At 48.3% G+C, this 17226-nt stretch overlaps 2 protein-coding genes across 2 annotated transcripts; both read right to left on the bottom strand.

The window, feature by feature from the left end:
• Window positions 1–595: 595 nt before the first annotated feature.
• adnp2b (ADNP homeobox 2b) lies at window positions 596–7082 on the bottom strand. The gene is made up of 5 exons (XM_086015293.1): window positions 6784–7082; window positions 5484–5604; window positions 5299–5418; window positions 4168–4710; window positions 596–3992 (listed from the first exon to the last, which is right to left on the bottom strand). Exons 2-5 carry the CDS (start codon window positions 5589–5591, stop codon window positions 1740–1742), a joined length of 3024 nt encoding a protein of 1007 aa, XP_085871419.1. The 5' UTR covers window positions 5592–5604; window positions 6784–7082; the 3' UTR covers window positions 596–1739.
• A 1345-nt stretch (window positions 7083–8427) lies between these two features.
• Window positions 8428–15586, bottom strand: azin1b (antizyme inhibitor 1b). The gene is made up of 11 exons (XM_086014972.1): window positions 15312–15586; window positions 13972–14115; window positions 13668–13882; window positions 13166–13339; window positions 12669–12841; window positions 12358–12571; window positions 11824–11898; window positions 10978–11143; window positions 10704–10813; window positions 9970–10190; window positions 8428–9279 (listed from the first exon to the last, which is right to left on the bottom strand). The coding sequence occupies exons 3-11, from the start codon at window positions 13770–13772 to the stop codon at window positions 9216–9218; spliced, it is 1302 nt and encodes a 433-aa protein (XP_085871098.1). The 5' UTR covers window positions 13773–13882; window positions 13972–14115; window positions 15312–15586; the 3' UTR covers window positions 8428–9215.
• Window positions 15587–17226: the final 1640 nt, after the last annotated feature.

Here is a 17226-nt window from a genome sequence, read left to right as displayed (position 1 = left end):
GTAATATATATGATTTTACAATTTGAATAGCATACTTCTTATTCCAGCAGGAATTCATGATTTGTAATATTGACGTATAAGCAACTGGATATAATAGAGAACTCTTATATTTCCGATAGTCTTTAAAAGCATCTATGCGTATTTGTTTTGAGTGCCAGTGAGTTTTGAGTTTGACTCAACAGTGACGCCCCTGGTGTTATTGAAGCATTGCATCACGGTACGTTTAACGTGTATCTGATAGGAGGAATACATTGATTATAGTTCAATAAACAACAGTCACATGGGATTAATGAGCTAGTACAGTGAGATTACAAATTCATTTTTTTGTAAGTCTATAGAGGCATCATTTGTATTTGCTGCAACAGCACATGCTAACTTTAATGTACAATTGTGTATTTTTGGGGGAAAAAAAATACATATAAAGTAATCAACATTTTAAAATTTGACTAATTCTTTGTGTATAAAACAACGCAACTTTAAAAATGGAATAGTATTGATAGTATCATACCTACAAATTATTTATATTTCTGCCAAGGAAAACAGCAATACAACTAAAGTTATAAAAGCTGACGAGTAAAGACACTAAAAGCACGAACAGAATATGAAAACACTTTTATTTTGGTACGACACTGTTGCGGAACGACCGAGGAGAAAAAAGGAGGAGGCTTTTACCTTTTGCTTTGGGAAATGTCCCCCCTGCCCCCCATAAAATACAGTACAAAAAAAAAAGCAGCTGTCAGGAGGAGAGAACACAGCAGAAGATAAACATACCGTGATGGACCGTAGTGGATAAATGTGTAAGTGTGTGGTGACCAAAACTAAACGTGTGTTTATTTCCATGTAGTCGTCACTCGTACATTCCGACACATTTTTCAACCCTTTTTTAAAAAAATATTAAATATAAAGAGGAAAGAAATTCGGTCCGGAAGCCTGTTGAAAAAGGAAGTTGCAACATGTCCAGGTAGGTGAATACAAAATTTTTTAACTTAGTAACATGTTAGCATAAAGAAAAAAAAACAAATTTGTGTACATTTATATAACAAAAAGTGGGCGTGGAAACCAGTACCAGGAAGAGCTTTTCAGTCACCTCGGCACTGGGAAAAAGGGCCACACCTAGTGGACAACCAAACAACTACAATCACGTGACGGAGTATTTGTCGCCGTTACCCTGTTACAATTAAAACTACAGTGAACCCCTGCATTTTAGTGGATTTTTTTTTTTTTAACTCTACCATTTAGTTGCTGAAAAACTGGATGAGCTCCATTTGGACAAAAGTAGGGCTGGCACTTGTAGGTATTGACAGTACAGTGTTAATCTTTTTTTTTTTTTGGTGGGGGGGGGGGTTCAATCATTTACTTGTACATTTTTCGCACTTTACTGCAAGGTTCGAAGGCGGCGGTTCACTGTACCCCAGACGTGACAAATGACTTTGTGGCCCCAAGAACATATAAAGTGCACACAAACTGCTCATTTGTGACCACAAAGTCGGGAAACACGAACATAAATGAAGCAGTAATATACGATTTTTGTAACCCATCCTCTGTCGAAAAACCTCTTCCGGCTTTGTGCTGTTACTGATGTGCTCCAAGATGCCACAAGATGGCGCCAAGGCCCGGTGTAATTGAAAAGTAGTGCTTTGCTGCCACGTCGTGACTTCGGAAGACCGACGACAGAGTTCGGAACAAATTCCAATGTCTTGTCTGGGGCTTTGGAAGTATCCTTGTCCAGTCCAGTCGTTTTACTCCGCCGGCACCTCAGCGGTGACCGTTTTGTCATGGCCGCTTTCATCCATCGCTTGTGGATCTGGTTGAAGGGCCGCCGCCTCGGCGTCGTCCGCCTCGGCGTCGTCCGCCTCGGCGTCGTCCGGCGGCGCGTCGTCCGGCGGCGCGTCGTCCGGCGGCGCGTCGTCCGGCTGCGTCTCCCTGGACTCGACGACCCTCTGCTCGGGTATGTGGAGCGGGTGGCGCAGCCGCGCCAGCCGCGCCATGTCGAAGCCCATGAGCACGGCGGCGGCGCTTCCGCGGAAGCCCTTCATGCAGCGGATGCGCTTCTTGCTGAAGAGCGCCACCAGCTCCGACTTGCTGAGCGACAGGCGGCGGCACAGCTCTTCGGCCTCCGCGCGGTTGACGTACGGCCGGACGTTGAAGTAGCGCGAGATGAAGTCACGCCTCTCCTCGTAGCCGCGGCGGTCCTGCGCCAGCGGCTCCAGCGCCAGCTGGGCTTTGGGCTCGGCCACGATTTCGGGTTCGGGCGGCTCCTTGCGCCGCACGGCCGCCCTCTGCTCCCGCTCGCGCTTGTTGAGCTCGATGACCTGCTTCAGGGCGGCCTCCAGCCTCCTGGTGGATTCCAGCTGCTCCTTGTTCTGAGGCGGGGCTTTCGGCTGCAGCGGGACTTTGGGCGCCGGCGCCGGCTTCACCGTCACGCCTTGCGGGACCTGAAGGAAGTAGAGGCCCGAGGGCTGGCGCAGCGGCGGCGGGGGCGGGGGCGGGGCCGGGGCCGGGGCCTGGGCCTGGGCCTGGGCCTGGGCCTGGGCGGGCTTGGCCACCGGCGGCGGCGGGGCGGTGATTTTGGGAACCTGCGGAGGCTTCGGGGAACAGCGGCATCGTTGGATGTGCAGCATGACGGCCTGTTGGGTCACTTTGCCCGTGTAGACCCCGTTGCAGTAGATGCATTTGAAGGCGTCGGTCTTGAGGATGGCGTGGATGGTGGGCGCCACCAAGTGCTTCTGCTTGAGGTGCTGCAGGTACTTGGGCTCCTCCTGGAACTTCTCGTTGCAGAAGGGACAGCAGGAGGCGTTGACTTTGGCGGGCGGCGGGCAGACTTCGGAGCGGGTGCTGGGCAGCAGCTTGACGTAGATGAGCTCCAGCGAGCTGGTGACCAGGGCCAGGTTGACTTCGCACTCGCCCAGGATCTCCTGCGGCGCCTCGGTGGTGACGTCCAAGTAGGGGATGAGGAGGCCGGCGTTGCTCTTGGTGTAGATCTTGTAGTTCTGCCGGAGGAAGTCGCAGTACAGCTTGCCGCCGGGGTTGTGCTTCTTGACGTGCTCGGCCAGCTGCTTGACGGAGAAGAACAAGGTGGAGCAGTAGAGGCAGCTGAGGCCGTGCAGCAGGTGCTGCAGGACGCTGCGCTCGGAGAGCAGCGCCTTGCACGTCAGACACTTGATGGTCTTGTCGGGCATCTTCTTGAGGAAGGCCGCTCGGCCCGCCAGGCTCTCGGCGCGCGCCGCCGACTTGCTCTGGTGGGCCACCTCGATGTGCATGTCGAAGACGTTGCTGGGGAAGAGTTCGTTGCAGAGCGGGCAGGTGATCCACTTCTTGGCCTGGTTGGCCGTCTGCTCGGCGGCGGGCTTGGCGCAGCTCTGCGTGACGGGCAGCGCCACCTGGAGGGGCGCGAAGGTGTACGTGGGCATGCCGTTGACGCTGTTGCCGGTGGGGATGAGGTGGCTCAGCAGGGACTGGGAGGTTAACATGGTGCCCTGGAGAGTCACCTGGCTGGCCGGCGGGACCTGCGCGGCGCCGGCTTTCGGCGCCGGGATCAGGACCTGCTGCGCTTGAGGCGAGGCCGCCGCCGGCGCCGGCGGGGCCGGGGCCAGCGGGGCCAACGGGGCCGGCGGGGCCGGCGGCTTCACACCGGGGTACTGCACAAGCGAAGATCCCCGCAGGGAGATGGTGGCGCCAGGCTGGAGTAAACCCTTGGCCTCGGCGCTCGCCAGTTGCACCAGCGCCGAGGCCTGCGGGGGCAAGAAAGCCTGGTTGCTCCCGGGGGCGCAGATCAGGGTGGCGCTGTTGGAGGGCCCTTGGAGCTGCTGCAGCGCCACCACAGTGCCGCTGGCAGGCTGCCCGTTGCCGGGCACCACGAAGGACTTGCTGTTGGTGGGCTTGGGCGCCAGGTTGGGTAAAGTGACGTATAGACCGTTGCCGTTGGCCGCGGAGATGGCGATGGGGGGGGCGGCGGCCGGAGCCACCTTGTTGTCACAGATCATCGTCTGCACCTGCGAGTTGAGCAACAAAAGGGCTGAACATTTACGGGGAAATTTCCCCCTAATACTAATACAGTAAGTCAAGGTAGCACTGGAGTGGCATGAAATCTATTTCCATTCCTGTTCCCTTGAGAAAATCACTGCCACTTCCTAACTTTTGAAAATCGGCAGAATATTGCAAGCCTACCTGCGTGCTTAAGCTGTAGTGCCTGGGATCCACCAGCAGGTGGTGCAGCATCTGGTCCAGGTTGCCCGTGTTGACCGTGCACGTTTTACAGCAGTATAGCTTGGCGTTGGAGCCGGCTATCGGGTGCCGGTACCCGATGTACTGTTCCGCCACGCCGTCCATGTGCTTGAGGATCACGTGCTTCTTGATGGCGAAGACAGAATGCGACGGGTAGGAGCACTTCCTGCATTTGTAGCGCTCAACGCCTCGTTGGACTGCGCCAGCCGCCGCCGCCGCTGATGTCGTCGCCGCCGCCGCCGCCGCCGATGCCCCGGCAGGTGCCGCTGGCCCCGCCGGATCGGTCGCACGGCCGCCGTGGAAGAGCAGGATGTGCTTCTTGACGGCGCGCGGGTGTGCCACGAAAATGCAGCGCTGGCAGGAGGCGAGCGAGCACAGGCGCTGCAGGTACTCGTGGCAGCGCGTCACGTGGTTGCGGTAGTGGTAGATGTTCTTGGACGAGTACTTGCACATGATGCAGCACATGGCGCGGGAGCGGTAAGGCCACTGTGGAGAGACGGGCACAAGCCGGTTAGGCCCGGGGGGAACCCGAATGCTAAAAACGCCGCTAACGTTAAAAAATCGTGCCGACTAACAAAACGAATCCGGAACACGACAAAGCCATTTTGTGAGTTGTTTATCGTCGGTTTCAATAGCGTGCTTTTCTGTTAGCGGTGCGTTACAGATGCTTGACGCCTCACGCATTACAGCTGTCTGTGGATTGGCCAACGCTGATAAAAGGAACTAATGACAACGATGTTTTGTGCTTGTGTGCAACAGCGACCACATTTCAAGGCAAATTAGGCTCACTTGTACTATCACAGTCGATGCTTCGCTTAGCACCAGTGTCTCCTGCTACTTTTTAACCTCGTTGTCAAAACAAATCAAGAAGACGGCATTTCTGCTGTCCGTGGTCTTGGAAAGAAACTAACAACAAAGACACGTGCCTCCTTACTAGATTTCAAGCTTTCAAGATTGTCCAAATGGCTTCCCTTCAGCCAGTGACAGAGACCAACTACCTTTGGCTAACGTTAGCTAAGGTGGTGCTTGCTGTAACGTTCTGCATCAAGTGCTTTAGCTGCTCGCCAAAGTCACCTTCTTGCGCAGTCGTCCGTTGTATCCGTCGGTGAAGTCGGTCCACTCGGTGCCCAGCAAAGGATCCTCTTCCTGCGAGTTCCCCTCTGTGTCTTTTTCAACATTTTTACTGTCCAGCTCCTAAACCAGATAAACAAAGAAAAGTCAAGACGTTTCTTTTTTTGAGTTGGGGTATGAACGGGTACCTTGAGAAGGTTCCGGCAGTCCTCCAGGCCGATCTCGCTCAGCACGTTCTTCACCGCCTTGCGCGCCTTGCGCACTTTCTCCAAATTGCTCACCGGGAGTTGATACATTCCTGCTCACGTCCTTCAGAAAAAAAAAAAGCTACATGCTTAATAATACCCTTCCTTTGGCATACAATTCTTGGACCAATCAAAGAAAGGATTGGCATTTGTAGCATATCACATATATTTATTTCTTGTTTCCAGTTTGACCATCGACTTCCTTTTGACTGCTTTTAGAGTAGAGACCGAGTCGACCTCAATTATTGGAGTTAGGTAGGGAACTCCTGTTATGCTCGTTGAGGCTCCTCTAAGCTTGATCAAGGATAGATGAAACCGATTGCAAAGTGGAGTGAATTTGTCTGTGCAGGAGGCAAGGCACTCACATGGCCTCGTAACATTTGACTCACTGTCCAAATTTCAAATTAAATCCAAAATTAATACAGTAAAATAATACTGAAATAAAAACATCAACATACAAAATAAGTAAAGGCTGAATAAAACACTGATTCAGTCCAAATCGTAAATACAATATTTGTAAACAAAAAAATGTGCGAAGTTAAAAAAAAAGCCGAAAAATAAAAATAATTTCCATGCAATCCCGCTGTACGCTTGCTACGCAAATTGTTCACCTAATGGAATAATTGCACAATCATTTTAAACTGATTGTCGCAATAAAAAATACAAATAAAAAATACCAATGCATTTGCTAAAAAAAAAAAAAAAAACGTTTTTTCATTACATTACGACTGTCAGTCGCCCATGTCCTGGTAATGGCCAAAAAGGCAACTGGACTCCTGCTTGTTTTATTTATGGTCTTCTTCTTGTTTTATGAACGCATTCCAAAACTACTTGCAACACCATCGCCCCCTCGTGGCTGTGAGCGTCGTAGCTGCTGACATCACGTCCATCTGACTGGACGCTTGCTAAGTGCTCGAATCTTCTAGCAGCCATCATTGTCGATGTTATTTCAATCACTGTAGAATGAATAATAATGTTTTTATTTTTTTGTTATTATTAAACTCTAAATATGGAGAAGGACTATCATCCAATTGTGCCAAGTCAGGTGACATGAAATATGAATTAACTTCATGCATGTCATGAGTCTGACTGGGCAGCCCGAACTATAAACAAGCGTGCGCGCGTGTTGCGTTTACGTGTGCGTGCCCGAGTGATTGGGCGCCGTGGTGACAGCATCACGCCGGGTCACAGGAGCCTCCTCCCCGCCCCCCCGACGACCGAAACCCCGCCGGCTTATGTCTACCTGCTCCTGGGTCGATTTCGACTGTGCTCGCACCGCGTTCGCCCCGCTTCCTCCACTCGTCCCCCCGCGACAACAGTCGCCAGGCCGCCGAGTTCTCTCCGTATTCCTCCGCCGTCACTGGCACACTCAGCCGAGCCGCATCCCGCGTGTCTGTGCGGCCGCTTCGGGCTTTTCAAGCGCGTCGTTGGGGAGCCGACGACGAGGACACGAGAGATTTTTCGCACGGCTTTTTGTCCTCTTTCTTCGCCGTTACGGAAAAAAATGGCGCTCAAGTTCAGGATCTGACGTAGGAGCCGTTCATTTGCATAGCACACAAACTGACCAATGGGAGGCCTCCTAGCTTTTGAGCTAAATAACTTTTTACTAGCCCCCTAATGAGTTTCTACTCACTTTCAAAGAGTTAGAGTAAAATATTTTCCAATAAACTTTTGGACGTTTATGGCTTTCCTGACTCAGCTAATTGGTTTTGTGGGTTAATGTGCTAGCTAGGTGTAGGAGGCGTGGCCACGGGGGCTATAACGGGTGATCACGTGGTACACGGCTGAGCGCGGCCAATGGGAGCCCGGGATAGTGAGCTAAATGGGCGGTGCCCTTTTCTGGTGATGTCATATCATGCTACTTCTATTAGCCAATCACGCACAGTCCACCATTTCGCTAGGTGTAAATGTGATCCTAGTGGCGAAAAGCAGCATTGCAACTAGTTCAGCCGAAAATTAAGGCTAGCTATGATCGCAAAAAACTTTAGATGTTGTCATATGAACAAAAAAGACATTATTTTAGAAATGTCAAATTTCGCAAAATTTCACTTAAAAAAATATGCGTTCAAGATGAACCGGCAACATTTTTATTTTCACTAAAGCCTCACTTTTCGCCATTTTCCCGCAAAAATCTCAACTGGCTTATTTACGCAAACCACACAACTTTGCCGTTAGTTATAACTCATCTCTAATGTCATCGTAAAGGTTCACAAGTGTTTTTACAAGAAACCAAAGTAAAATTTGACCTAACATTTAAAATTTTGCAACTGTCACAAACATTAAACAACTATTTTACCTTCAAACCTAGGCATGCTGCTATTGAAAAATCATGTGAAGTAAAATTTACTTTGAACTTTCTTTGTTTTTACAAAAATACATTTTTGCACATACACAAACCTCAGCACTACCAACATTTACGGTTTAGGCATAGAAAAATGTTTTAATGTAACGTTACAATCCTCACCACTTCCAACATAAACTTGTCGATGAACTTTTATCATGACCATTTCACCCCAAAAAATAAATAAGGTGAGCAACAATCACAAAAACGTTACACTTACAACAATCACTTTTGCTTAAGCAAAAATGGCAACTCTCCCATTTAAACAAACCTAAGCAAATTCAACATTTCTTTTATGACAACATTCAAACTGAATGTCAAGGCAAACTACGCAGATATGAACAATTTAGTCTTCCATGAACATGTTTTTGGAATGAAGGCTTGTGGACAGTTAATTGCAAACGAATAGAATAACTTTTTTAACGACCAAATTTTGGTCAAAGGGCAGTGTGTGACGTAAGCAAACAAGTATTCAATGTGTCACAAAAACGTGCCATTTACATTGAAGGAATACAAACTGCAAATCAATCACACCGACTCAGGATGAATGATTTCAGTCAGAAATGTATTAAATTAACCACTTTCATTACTTCAACAAGCACAATTTACAGTCAAAAACAAACAACGACAACAAAAAAAAAACAGGGTGTGGTCCATTAGTGCTTTTAGACAGCAAGTCATTACGAATACATTAGTTGTTTTGTTTTTTTGCAACACATTCAACAAAGGGTCAGGTTGCCTTTAGTATGAAGATTAGCTGTACAAATGGGCCAGTCGATGACATGGTGGCCATTTTCAGGTGACAAATGACAGTCACAGCACATAGGAAGCCGTTCGGGGGAACAAAAACAAAACAAACATCTTATTAGGAAAAAGTCGTCGCCGCAGCCACAACTTGATCCAATAAATTAAAAAAAAATCAAAAAGAAAAAAAAAAAAAATCAAAAATAAAGGAAATCACCTTTTTCGCTATGCTAGGTTTTGAGGTACGTCAACGTTCTTCAAAAGTTTTCACACACACACACACACACACACACACGACGATAGAGAGCATTAGCAATTTTGTAAAAGGGATTATTATTATGATCATAATAATGAGTGCCACCCCCCCACTGCTGGGTTAGGGTGGCGGTTGGTGGGGGCGGGGGAGGGGTTGGGGGGGTTCCATCTCCGGAGTCGTCCATTTTGTTGCATAACATCACTTGGGCAGGATTGATTTGATATGGCAGGGCAGAAAAAAAAAGGAGGAGGGGATTATTTTGTACTAATACGCTGGCTGGAATGTTGACCACAGCGAGACGCTTTGGGGGTGGCGAGGGGAAATTTTGGGGGTACTACATGAAGGAGAAGGTCTTGACGGCGCCGTCCAGCGTCACGCCGGCTTCCTGCATTTCGTACCTGCGGACCACATCCAGTCGTCAGTGGATTCACGTGCTGCGGCTTCACATATCAGGAAACATTTAAAAAAAAAAAAAAAATGTTTTCTCATTTAAATCTGATTTTTTAATTGTAAATCTGGTTGCTTTTATTTGGATCAGATTTTATATATACAACAACAAAAAATGAAATCCCTTTTACCTGCATGTTAGAACTTAAATCAGATCTTTCATTTCCTAATCAGATTTTATTTCTAGTTGTGTAAGATTTTATTTTAATGAGCTGGCTTTTTTTTTTTTTCTACAAGTTATAATCAAAGCAATACACAATGTCAGACTAATGTAAAAGTATACTTCAATTCAATAACATAATTTCACAGAAATGAGGTCCAGGGCCAACTACTACTATATGACAATAGATCGATTATTTTTTAACTTTAAATCAGGCTTTGTTTTTTTGCTTTGAATTACATTTAAATTGTGTTATTTTTTGGGGGTGGGCGGGGTGGTTGTTTTAAGTTGTGATTTTTTGGAGGGTTGATTTGAAAAGCATTTTTGGGGGGCTTGATATCACATAATCTCAACAAAATTATTTAAAAATCAAGACACGATTTAAAATCAATCGATTTGAATCACAATTTTCTGGGGTTTGATTAGATTATTCCAACATATTTTTTTGTTGGATTAACCCGTCCGAGCGAGCAACACCTACCAGTCCGAGGAGGAGGCGGTGTAGTAGACGTGCGGCTGCGGCGAGGCGCACGTGCCGCCGGCGAGGTCGTCCAGGCCGCAGGCGCCCATGTTGGCGAAGAGAAGCCAGTCGCCCACGCTGAGCTCGGGCAGCAGGCAGCGCTCCACCACGAGGTCCAGCTGGTCCGGCGTGGGCCCCCGAAGGCTGCTGGGGTACACGGCCGCGTCGGCGCAAGGCGCGTGCTGCGTGGAAAACAAGGACCCCAAAAATGCCTTAGTAAAAAAACGCTGCTAAAGCTTTCATGCAAAATGTTGTCATTTTGAGCCACTGCTCGCAAACAAACTTTTCTTTTCTTTTTAGTCATTAGCCAATTGCAAATTGGTCAAAAGATGTTTATCAAGTCTATGTCCTATTTTAGGATTAGTAATACAAATTTAAAGATTTGTCTTTTATCAAATAATTATTGCAACTACAGATGAACGAACACGCCGCTATTATGTTTGTCGTAAGTTTGGCGTTTTGTCTTCGGAAAACCTCGCACAAGCTAATTTGAACTCGTTTTGATCTCTGTATTGTTCCAAATGCAAAATGGGAACATGCTCCGACTCAGTTCGATAAGAAGGCCAGCCAAATAGGACAAGCGTGTCCCAAACATGTCAGCGTAAAGGCTCAGCACGCATTGTTAATCTCACGACAGTCCCATAAAGCCGCCGACCCACTTGCAGGTGACTCATTCAGGTGGGCGGCCTCCAAACCTTGTGCACTGCCGGGGCGGCGATGGCGTTCCCCAGCAGCTTGACTCCAAACGGCCCATAAACGCCCTCGTTCATGTAGTACAGGAACTCCGCGTCCTCGCCGTTGTCACCTGATGACGCGCGCACACACACGGAGAGGTTGGAAATGTGCAACAACAATAACAACACAACAGGACACCCGAGTGGAATTTGAGCTGCGGCCGAGCATTACGATGACGCAACCCGCGTTAGTCAACAGCCATGCGTTGCCTTTTTTGCGATTAAGCGGGCCCACCTGGAGCCAAGCCATCCCAGCGGCGGGTCGCCACCTCCTTGGCGATCACGTTGACAGCCAGGCTGAAGGCCGACGCCACGTAGAAGCAGCCCGGCCGGGCCAGCACGTGCACGCCGGACGGCGGCGGGAAGTACGCGTCCAGCAGCGGGCTGAGGGCAGCTTCCACCTGCGTTCACAACAACAACGCATTCAAACTTTGATGTCAGGTTTCAGCTGCGCGCAGTTGGTGAAAAGCGTCACCCAACTGTCACGTGAACACAATTCGGATTCGGAAACCCTGTCTTGCACCCAAAGACCCCATGAGTAGCCTGTACTAAAAATAGATCTTGTGAGAGGACATTAAGATTTTCTAGGGAGGTTGGACGAGTGATCATTTGAGAATGCAAACTGGCTGGGAAGTGCTGAATACTGATATTGATCTGTGGATATTAATAATCACTAACAACATGTTTAAAAGGTCATTTGAGCACATTTGGTGTTTCAGAAGCGGTGCTCTTTTGCATTATTGTGTAGCCAAAAAGGATCGCTCCGTTTCAGGATGGTTGGTGACCCCTGCTCCAGGACAAGTCCGTTTTGGAAGTCTGAAAATGGCAAAAGACTTTTTGCAGGTCGCGTCATAATCGACATGCCGAGCGGATTTCATGTCGCCAAGTCAAACGGAGTTTGTTGGGCAGAATTTGAAACAATTCAGACGCCGCCGACATGGCTCCCGTTCCCTCGCTCGTAAACAAACGCGGCTAGCGTGACAAAGCCTTCAGCAAGTAAACACATCTTATCTGTGTCCTCGCCGACACTAATCCGCAGGTCAAAGTCTGACCTAATCAAGGTGTCATTGAAGGTGTTGACCTGTTTGAGTTGGGACTCCGAGCCGGTGAATCCACCGCCAATGTCCAGGATGTTCATGTTGAAGCCCAGGTCGGCCTAAAACGAGCAACAGGCAAAAAGATGTTAGCTTCCAGTTCGGACCGCCTCAGCTACAGCGCGGAAATGATTTGTGTTTGTCATCCAGCAAAATGATCAAAGTGGGCGTGAACACTTTCAGATTGAGCTCAGTGGCACTTGACTTTTTCCACATTTTGACTGATTCCAAAAAGGATTACATCCAAGTGGGCATGAATGGCAAAATCTGAAACCCTGCTGGAGAGGCGCCGCATAGAGACACGCTTGTGGCGCCATATTTAAAATGCACTCAACAAAGCCTGTGAATACTTACACGTATGTATGTGATTATGTTGTTTATTTTTTATAAATATGCAAACATTTCATATGAGTTTTTTTTTTTTTTTTTTTTTAAATAAAAAAAATCAATATATGGAACGTTGCCATTTTTTGATATTCCATGTGTGTCTTCTGTCGCCAAAATCCTGGACGCTCACTCACCGCCATGTCGAAGACGCAGCGGGCATCTGCCAGCGCGTGGCCGTAGGCCCGCTGCGGTTCCAGGCAGGAGGTCGGCACGTGGAAGGCCACGCCCACCACCTGCACGCCGAGCGCCTTGGCCGCCTCCAGCAGGTGACGGCAGCTTTTCAGGGTGGCGCCGAAGACCACGCTGGTCTCGGCCGCGTGCGCCTCCGTGCTCAGCTGCAGCAGCAATCTGCGAGGCCATACAAAATGGACCGTTGCTCATCAAATATCAACTTTGTGCCGTTCTGCGCGTCTTCAGCAATTCCGCCGCGGTTCTCGCCGCTTACTTGGCGCGCGGGTGGAGGCGCGCGATCTTGGCCAGCTCGGCCTCGCTCTCGCAGACGAGGTGGCGCACGTCGTGCTTGGCGGCGGCCTTGACCAGCGCCAGCTGCTTGCAGACGCCCGACAGGATGATGTTGTCGGGCGGCACGCCGCGCTCCAGCGCCAGGTTGACTTCGGCCTGCGGGTGACGCGACACCATTGAAAAGCGTCCAAATCAACGTTGGTCCTGTCGCCCAATCGGGCCACTAATACGGTTTAGATCAGGGGTCTTCAATCCTGTTCCTCAAGGGCCGGCGTCCTGTCTGTTTTTCCATCCCTCCCTGCTGCAATACACAGCTGATTCAAATGATCAGGATCGTTATCCAGTTTCTGCAGACCTTGCTGATTATCTGACCATTTGAATCAGGCGCGTTGCATCAGGGAGGGATGGAAAACAGGCAGGACGCCGGCCCTCGAGGAACAGGATTGAGGACCCCTGGTTTAGATCAAATCCAAGGCTCACTTTGCTGGCGCAGACGAAGCCCAGGCCCAGCGAGGCCAGCACCTCGACGACCGCCGGGCTGCGGTTGCACCGGAGCGGGAAGTACGGCTGCAGCCGCGGCGCGGCGCTCTTCCAGCGGGTGTGCTGGCGCATCAGCGCGCCAAGGTCGCCCACCATGAAGGCGCTCTTCTCCGCCTGTCAACGCAAAACAGTTCAAGCAACAGGGGCACAAATTACAACTTTTTCCACTGAATATTTTTTTACTCTGGTAAACGTGACAACTTACTTTGTAAAATGACTATATTCCCTAAAATTATATTTTTTGCACTGTGATTTTATTTTATGACTTTTTCTTCCTTGCACAACTTTGGTGATGTGCCAACAGCATCCCTGACATCTTTCTCAATAATAATACTCGTATCCCAATTTAATATTATCCCAAAATGTGTTGCCTGTCCCCATCCGCAGGCACGTAAATAAAGCGTCCACTCTTTCGTAGACAATTCCCAGTGCGTGTACCAACCGGGGCCTGTTGGCAGATGCGCTCGTCGATGAGGTCGTCGAGGGTGGCGGCGCCCTCCAGCAGCTCGACGGTGTAGCCGGCGGGTCGGTCGGCGAGTCCTTTCATCTTAACCGTATTCCAGCGAGCCAAAAATCATAAAGAACGAGTGGGAACGAGTCGGTGGCGAGCGGGTCACGACTGAGCCAAACGGGGGGTCCTGCCGGTTATGCAACAAACTGCAGGAAGCAAACCAAAACCGCATCGCTGGATGAATGCCGGTCGATTCGGGGGCAGGAGAAAGAGCGCGCCGGCGCGGCAGACTCACATGGACAAGTCGGGAGACGGACCTGTCCCGCTATCAGCTAGGATCCCAAGGCGGCTCAGCGTTGAAGTCGAAGTGCTCCCGGTAAAGAGCCGCCCCTAGGCCCTCTGGATAGCGCTCATACACCTGTGCAGAGACAGGGGAGCCCTGCACGCACATGCCAACGCTCACAATTAACATCATGACAACGATTCATCATACCATTTCATATGGAAACCAATATGGTAAGCAATTGGTTTTTTTTTGATAGAGATAATTGATAAATGGCTGGTGTGATATATAGACAGACAGATACCAAAATTAGACTTTTCGCCGATAGGATATGCTGCATCGTGTCAGGTCCCCAGCATTGTATTGAATGTTTATCAGTATTTTTGAAGAATTTTGAGGGTTTAATTATTAAGAGTTTTTTCCAGCACATTTAAAATGGGTGTCAATAAGACCTGCAAATAACTTGAGTTGACTCTGTAGTAAGTAAATAATTTAATTCGCTGATCGGTTCGAAAACACTCCGAATCATGTAATGCCTAATAAAGATACTCATTTCATCACTGGAGGAATAATTAAATTGACACAGCAGCAATATAACAGAGTACTAAACAGAAAAATTGAGAAAATTATTCTCTTGTTTAACAAATAAAATCAAACATCACATGTAACACGACTTTTTACGTATTTATTGTTCTATGTATGTTAATAAAGAGGGAACTTTATATTTCTTCTGGTTGTGCCATGTTATCAAAACGGGTTTTCTAATACGGCAAAATAATGTTTTTTTTTCTCCAGTCTTGGTAACCAACAACACTGCTCTTTAAAACTACTAAAATGGCCACCTGCGTAGAGACACCACCTGCGCATGCGCATCAAACAATTTGACAAATGAGATTAGGGATTCAATGGCGATGCCAAAGCCGAAGAGACGTTAAGAAACATTACATAGCGGCCAATGTCGCGTAGGGGCTCGGAAGGCGGTAGTGTGGAAAATTGGAGAATTTGTCGGCAAAAAAGTGGCCAGATAAATGTTGTGGCGCCGATCAGCACGCCGCCATAGACGCTGACGTTAACGGCTCACGTTTATTAATAACCCAGCAAAGCCCCAAAGCACCGCCGGCCTATACAACATACGAAATAGTCCACAGTAACGTTAGACTAGCTCGGTAACCTTTTTAGGTATTCGAGCTACAAGTTAAGACATTCGAGCCTGGAGGAAACCGCATTGAATCGGGCTGTCATGTTTGGGCCAATGGAGGCGGAAAGAGCAGCCCGCCATGTTAACTCCACTCACACTCACACTTACACTTACACTCACACTCACACTCACACTCACTTGGTCGTCGACTTACGTGAGATAACGGCCAGAAGGTTTTAGAAAATCGTCTTCTCTTTTTCGGCGGAATTTTTAAAGAGTAGTGGGCCCCACGTGAAAAGAAAGAGCGGCGGCTGTTGTGGCCATATGGCTCGTAGCGGCTAGCGAGGTCCTTGTCGTTGTAGTTGTCGTCTTGCCTCTTGGACGGTGAGCGAGCAACTACAGCGACGACGTCGCCAGGAAGTAGCAAAAGTTCAGCGACGCCTCGTGGGCGCGGCCTCGCCCGCCCCTCAGGCCAATCAGTGCTCGGCGTTGCGAGAGGGCCGAACCAAATATGTATTTCCGAAAAGGGCGGGGCTGCTCTTTCACGGCCTTACGTAATGGTGCGCTTCCCGGTGGATGGATGGACGCTCACACTCGTCGCTGTCATTCAGGGTAGGGGCTCGCTTTTGTGCACGTTGTCGTCAGGCCCGTCACAAACACTTGGGAGCCATTCCCTCAGAGTATCATTCGCTTTGGCTGCTTTGTGCTTTTGGACGCCGAGGGACGCTCCCGAAAGTAGGCCACAATGTGAACCGTTTCCATCCATACATGCATGTCCGCTTGACCTCGGTGGGGTCGCAGGGGAACTGGAGCCCGTCCCAATTCCATTTGGAAATACATTAGACCATGGACTGGTCGCCAGCCAATCACAGGGCACATAACATGCATAGTTTTGGAATGCAGAAGGGAAGGAAGCTCACCTAAGATGACTTTGGGCGAGAGATGCTGCTTACACCCTGGACTGGCTGCCAGCCCAAATGGGCAAAAATTGCACTCAAGTAAAAGAGCAAAAGTAAAAAGTAGTCCTCCAAATAATTACTTGAGTAAAAGTAGTCAGCAAGAAAAAAAATTAAAAGTATTGAGTAACTGGTGAGCAACTTCTGATTTACGGTAAATAGTGCATGAAAATCAAACTGATAAAATTATCAAATATGAATATGCAGATTCAAATATGGCTTTAAAAATAGCATTTTTCACGAATAAATAACAAACTAAGGCAGATTCTGCCACAATAAACTTCCTTTCCTTGTTTCCCCAAGATGTGAAGTGATTGGTAATAACATGAAATTGGTCCAAAATAGTCATGTGACACAAGTCTCTTTGACAAACCCAAATAGATTCCGCAAGCAATAATAAATACCTGTAGATTGAAATGCTATTCATGAGCAGAATGTAGCTCAATGTAACCGAGGAAAAGTAATTCTTCACAAAAATACTCAAGTAAAGAAAACCACATACTAACCTCCCATCCACCGTGCTGCTGCAATGCTTTTTCATTCGTGTTTGATTTGAAAACGGACACTTGTCAAGTTCTCGTGAGGTCTGTTGAGGCCTGAAGCAAAGCAATTAGTGCAAGTGGAACACATTTGTTTTTTTCGCCGATGACAAATATGGAAATAGAATTCATACATTCCAGGGTCAGACCGCAAGCTGCCAAAAACTAACACATTTACTGGCACCTTTTTACATTTTTTAAACATGTTTTCTCACATTTTCCTCAGCAAAAACGTTTACTTTTGATGAGTGTTAGCGGGTGGTGAACTAGTTAGAGAATATTGTTAGTAGTGGACTCCAGTACAGTATTCGGGGCTAATTTAGGCATTAGAAGTGGACCCCAATGCTCAGGCTAACCCGAGACTGACTTGACCAATATTACGTTTGCATTAGTGGTGGGCTCCAGTGCTCTGGCTAACAAAGGGCCACAAACATTAGCAGTTGGCTCCATTGCTCTGGCTAACTAGTGTTAATGCGAATAGTGAACACCGGTCCCCGGGCTAGCTTAGCTAATGTTAGCAGTGGTTTCAAGTGCTCAGATTGAATATCACCAGATAGCATTTGTTATCAGTGCACTCCAGTGTTCTGGCTAACTAGTGGCTAACATTAGCAGTGGAGATCAGTACCGTTCACTG

This window comes from Filicampus tigris, chromosome 18, assembly GCF_054856515.1.
Source record: "Filicampus tigris isolate MCC_2025a chromosome 18, RoL_Ftig_1.0, whole genome shotgun sequence".
Taxonomy (NCBI): Eukaryota; Metazoa; Chordata; class Actinopteri; order Syngnathiformes; family Syngnathidae; genus Filicampus; species Filicampus tigris.
The sequence above is the reverse complement of the archived record's forward strand: the minus strand, read 5'-3'. Positions and strand labels throughout refer to the sequence as shown.